Genomic DNA, 6,000 nt, shown 5'->3' with positions numbered 1-6,000 from the left:
AAAACTTGCTTGCTTTTATTCTTCTAAGGAGTTTTAAGCTAAAGTTTCTCTTCTCAGACACTATCATATAAAATGGGAATTTCTGCTTTGTCCCCTCCCTGCCATCACACCAAAAAATAAATAAATAAATAAACACAAAATTGAAAAGGGTAAATAAAACTGGCTTTTAAAACCAGTTAAAGCAAGTTAAAACTGAATTAACCCTGAAGGAGTCAGAAGATTTTAAAACAGGGAAAAATAAACACAAAAAAACCCCACAGGCATAGTGACAATTTTCTAAGCCAAAATGTCTGGACTTTGGCAGGAGTATCATGTTTTCCAAAGCTGACTTCTTGAAATCTTAAGCTGGATTCAGGAAAATTCCTAACAATATGAGCCAACAGCCAGGAATAGGTTATTGAGCAAGAGAAATGAGTGATTCCATTTACAAACGCCATCAACAAAAAGAAGGCCACACATCCAAGAGAAAGGTTTAAGAAAGACTCACTCCATCATGAATCTTCCTGTTTCTCAGTTTAAAAGCTGAAATTTATTAAAGATCAATAACAAAGAGCAAATGTATGCGTGGGTGTGGGAGGCGGTGTAGGAAGAAATAAACATGGTACACTGTAAAACAACTAAAATATACAGGAAAAAAAACTTCATCTGGGCTCTCTCAGGAGGCCAAGTAATGGCTAAATGCCCCTTTCAAAGCGTCAAAGCTAACTCAAGGCACAGGTGCCATTAACTCAATCCCCAGACAAGATTAGGTCAGTAGGACCTGACTACACCACCAACTGGTTTTACTACATGCCTTTCACACTTGCCAGCAATAGCAATATCGAGAAAAACTTTGCCTCACAGGCCTTTTTACTATCTTTCTCGGTGGCCCAAATAAAGTAACTCTGTACTTTAAGAAACTTGGGATGACTTCATTATCACCTCTGGCACCAGAAATAGGAAGTGCTTAGTAAGCAGAATTTACAAGGTGTAATTGCTGCTTCTGCAGGTTTCCACAGCTAATGTTGGCTGTGGGGGCTTTTAAAGGTTCCCCTGTATTCACCCCTCCATCTATGCTGGACCAGTATTGCCACCACTTGCTCTACAAAGGCAACAAGGCAATTTCCAGCTGATATTTAGAAATGGAACTTCTTTGTGATACGGTATAAAAGAGGAAAAAAAAAAAAAAAGGAAAAAAAGATGATTTAATTCTACCAGGTTGGTAAAAAGAAACAAACAAAACCCACCAAAACAAAAACCCCTTGGGTCCCTGCTGATCCTGCCTGAGTTGTAGCTGAGTTCCGAAGTCTAATCTCCCTAAGCACCCATATCCTGGTTGTCCCATCACAGGAAGAACAGGTTCTCGCACAGCTGGATGGCTGGTTCATGATGCAAGATCTGTCCTGACAGGAAAGCTAGCTTGTGGGCATATTTGCAGGGAGCTGGGACTCTGATGGTGCCAGGCCAATTCCAGTACATGTGGCACAGCTTGAAAGTCAACCTGTGGACCAAGAAGAAAATATCCAAATCACTCTCCACCTTCAATTTGGGACATGATTAGGTACTAATAAGTGTATGACACACAGCATACTTTCCAAAAAACTGGGGAACTAAGAAATACATGATGCAACTTAGGGGAATCATTATTTTTAAGTGGAATTATTTCATTTCTACTATTTGTAAGAAAAAGGACATGGGTAAACTCCTTCACTTTAGGTGCCCCCGTTTTTAGACTGAAACAAGGAAAACAACAGAATTTTCCCCCCCAAAGAATAGGCTGAAGAATGGTAAGTATCTTAACAAAGTACTGATGTAACATGAGCCCAATGACACTGGGTCTCAAAATGGGCTGTATGCTGTAATTATCCAGAGTAGTTTCTTTTTTTTAATGTTTTATTTATTTTTGAAACAGACAGAGCATGAGCAGGAGAAGGGCAGAGACAGAAGTAGACACAGAATCTGAAGCACAGAGCTGAGCTGTCAGCACAGAGCCCGACGTAGGGCTCAAACCCAAGAACTGTGAGATCATGACCTGAGCCGAAGTTGGATGCTTAACCGACTGAGCCACCCAGGCGCCCCAGTAGTTTCTTTTCTTTCTTTCTTTCTTTTCTTTTTTTTTTTTTTTTAAGAATTGTCTTTTTAAAAAAATGTTTGGGGCACCTGGGTGGCTCAGTCAGTTGAGCAGAGCCTGCTTTAGATTCTCTCTCTCTGCCTCTCTCCAACTCATGCTTTCTCTTGCTAGAAAATAAATAAATAAGGAGCACCTGGTGGCTCAGTCAGTTGAGTGTCTGACTTTAGCTTAGGCCAGGATCTCACAGTTTGTGGGTTCGAGCCCCACATTGGGCTCTGTGCCAACAGCTCAGAGCCTAGAACCTGCTTTGGATTCTGTGTCTCCCTCTCTCTCCCATCCCCCTCTCATACACACTCTCTCAAAAATAAACATTAAAAATTTCTTTAAATAAAACAAGTAAGTAAATAAATCTTTAAAATTTTTTATTTATTTTAAGTGAGAGAGATAGAGAGTGTGTGCACACGCATGTGAGTGAGCAGGGGAGGGCCAAAGAGAGAGAATCCCAAGCAGGCTCCTTGCTGTTAGTGGAGAGCAGATGTGGGGTTTGATTTCACAAATTGTGAGTTCATGACCTGAGCAGAAATCAAGAGTCAGACTCTTAACCAACTGAGCCACCCAAGCACCTCCAGAGCAGTTCTTAAAATAGGAATGCCTTAGAATGCTTGGGGTAAAGCCTGGGCACTGGAACTTTTTTTTTTTAAAGCTCTTCAAGTACTTTTAAAGTACACAGGAATTACCAATTACTCTTCAAAAAAAAAATACTATTATTATGAAAGACATGAAAAAACTCAAAGGGTAAATATTCCAGTCAGGCGGCAGTGATCCCATCTTAGCTAGCTGGACAGGATTTTTAAAATATTTTTTTAATGTTTATTTATTATTGAGACGGAGAGAAACAGAGCATGAGTAGGGGAGGGACAGAGAGAAAGGGAGACACAGAATCTGAAGCAGGCTCCAGGCTCTGAGCTGTTAGCACAGAGCCTGATGTGGGGCTTGAACCCACGAACTGTGAGATCATGACCTGAGCTGAAGTCGGACGCTTAACCAACTGAGACACCCAGGAGCCTCTGGACATGATTAATTATAAGAGTACGTTATTGGCCAGCTCACCTCTGCATGTGATCAGGGCTCAGGTTTGCAGTGTTGAGAACACAGACATAATGGGTAGGAATGCCACAACCCTGCCGTACATGATGGGCAAGAAGGTAGAAGTCCACCCTGGGAAGAAAAAGTACAAAGGAATGATATGGTCAGATCTGGCCAAAGAGAGCTGAAAAAGATCTTGGTGATCATTTTGGCTTCTTCACCTAAAACTCAGAGAGGTCAAATGACTGGATCAAGGATACACACAGACCAAACCATATTACAGCTCAGGAATCTGGACTCAACAGTATATGGTATGAGAAGGAGTACCTTATTGGCTCAGTCAACAGAGTGTGTGACTCTTGATCTCAGGGTTGTAAGTTCGAGCTCAACTTGAGTGTAAAATTACTTAAAATTGTTATTAAAAAAAAAAGGAATGGCAGCAAAAACTACCAAATCTGTGTGCATACATACATAATCTTTGGAAAAGAACGTGCATTCAATATATCATACTTAAGGGGTAAAAGATTTATTGTCGGTTTGTTCTCCAATTGTTTAGAAAATATTTTATGACCGTCAAATCTCTTGAGAATTCCATTCTACATCTTTCTAGGCAACCTCCCCCTTCCAATACCCAGGGAACAAATAACCCCTCTAACCTATTCTTGATGAAATATGTTTTCCCCACTTACCACTCACAGCTTGTTATGGTATGATCCACCACAGTCCCAGGGGAGGGAGTCACAAAGTGCTCAGTAGCAGCCAGGTATAGATTGGTACTGATTTTCTTCTGAACTACAAATACTACCATCTTGGGCTGATAATTCTCAAAAGCTTCAAAACACTTCTGTAGCTGAGGAATCTCATAGTTGGCTACTGTCTTTAGTTGACCATCAGACACTCCGTCACGGTACACCACAATCTTCTCTGGGAGACAGTGGTTCACCTGAAACGACACCCTGCTGAGGTGAACTATGGAGTCTGGGGTTAGTGACCGCAGGCAGTGAGAGGCTCACTGAGCACACAGTTTGGCAATCTGGCAGTAGATCCCTCTGACAGCTGCGCCTGAAGCTACCATGTGAGAAGGGAAGGGAGGAAAAGCTTCTAATCATTTCTAGACTTCCTCAGGTTAGTAAAACAGACCTCGTACAGCAAAGGCATTATAAACTATGAAAGCAAAATAAGCCGTGATGAGCCACATATATAGGGCACATACTCAAACAATATGAACAATGATAAAAGAAATGGTAGGAAAATTATGGGGTGAATCAACCTTCCTTTGACTTGGATTTCGCATGAACTACCATTTAGGCAAAGAACAAGGCGAAGTGTTAAAGACAGTCTAACATATGACTGCACATCCCACAGATCTATCTTCTTGTTAAAAGAATAAGCTATTCTGTTTTTGTTTTGAGAGACAGAAACTGAGAGAGAGAAAGAGACGAAGAAAGAGCGTGAGTGGGAAAGGGGCAAAGAAGGAGGGGGATAAAGGAACCAAAGTGGGCTCTGCACTGACAGCAGAAAGCCCAATGCAGATCTCAAACTCACAAACCATGAGATCATGACCTGGGCCAAGGTCAGACACTTAACCAACTGAGCCACCTCGGTTCCCCAAGAAGCTTTTTATTATTGTTTTCAATGTTTTATTTATTTCTGAGAAAGAGACAGCATGAGGAGGGGAGGGTCAGAGAGAGAGGGAGACACAGAATCCAAAGACAGGGTCCAGGCTCTGTGCTAGCTGTCAGCACAGAGTCCGATGTGGGGCTCAAACCCAAGAACCATGAGATCATGACCTGAGCCAAAGTCAGATGCTTAACCAACTGAGACACCCAGGTGTCCCTCTTTTTTTTTTAATGTTTATTTTCAAGGGAGAGAGAGAAAGTGGGGGAGAGCCAGAAAAAGGGAGAAAGGAAATCCCAAGAATCTGCACTTACAGTGCAGAGATGGACATGGGGCTTGACCTTACAACCATAGATCATGACCTGAACTGAAATCAAGACGCTTAGTCGACTGAGCCACCCAGGTGCCCCCAAAGAATCCTTTTTTAAAAAATGTTATTATGTATTTTGAGAGAGAGAGAGAGAACAAGTGAGCATGGACACATAAGTGGGGAAGAGGCAGAAGGGAGAGAGAGAATTCCAAGCAGGCTCTGGGCTGTCAGCACAGAGCCCAATACAGGGCTTGATCCCACTAACTGCTAGATCATGACCTGAGCCAAAATGAAGAGTCAGAAGCTCAACCAACTGAGCCAACCAGACACCCCTCAAAAAATCCTTTTTTAAAATAATCCCCTAGAATCTTGCTACAGTTAAAGTTCATAATTTCAAATACTTTATAAAAGTGTACCTTTCTTTGAGACACCCCAAGCACTACATTTACAAATGTGTAATTCATCTTCACAGTCTCAAACTGGAATTACTGCTCTTATTTGTATGGCTCTTCTGTTTTCATGTTGTCTTTGGCTGTCCAGCATCTATTCTACCAGTTTTTGGTATGAACATTTAGTTTCCTTCTCCCTCCAGTAACGTAAGTCTGCTTGGACTATTAGTCAAGGTGCCTTTCCCTAATTCAGGGTTTCTCAACACTCATGATCTTTGGAGCTAGCTTATTCTGTTTTGGGGGGCTGACAATGTTTAGCAGTATTCCCGGCCTCTCCCCTCTAGATGCCAGCAGCAGTCGCCCCCACTTACAACTAATGATGCCCCTAGACATTGCCTACTGGGAGGACATATCTGCTGCCAGCTGAGAACCACTGTACTAACCAAAGGACATAAAGATGACTCAAATTATGCCAAAATAATGTGTCTCCTTGCTCTGAATCTTGAGCAGATAATGAAAATCACTTGGAGTTTGGTCCCTCTGTGGTT

The 6,000-nt window shown here is 41.9% G+C and overlaps 1 protein-coding gene across 1 annotated transcript in view; it reads right to left on the bottom strand.

The window, feature by feature from the left end:
* Positions 1-506: 506 nt before the first annotated feature.
* Positions 507-6,000, bottom strand: part of PIWIL2 (piwi like RNA-mediated gene silencing 2) — a 72,328-nt gene continuing 66,834 nt past the window's right edge. Inside the window, exons 20-22 of the mRNA XM_029942502.1 lie at positions 3,826-4,079; positions 3,161-3,268; positions 507-1,480 (exon numbers count right to left, since the gene is read on the bottom strand). Coding sequence (XP_029798362.1) covers positions 1,324-1,480; positions 3,161-3,268; positions 3,826-4,079 — 519 coding nt within the window. The 3' untranslated portion in view covers positions 507-1,323. The remainder of the gene's footprint in view (positions 1,481-3,160; positions 3,269-3,825; positions 4,080-6,000) is intronic.

This window comes from Suricata suricatta, chromosome 1 (assembly GCF_006229205.1).
Source record: "Suricata suricatta isolate VVHF042 chromosome 1, meerkat_22Aug2017_6uvM2_HiC, whole genome shotgun sequence".
NCBI lineage: Eukaryota > Metazoa > Chordata > Mammalia > Carnivora > Herpestidae > Suricata > Suricata suricatta.
The sequence above is the reverse complement of the archived record's forward strand: the minus strand, read 5'-3'. Positions and strand labels throughout refer to the sequence as shown.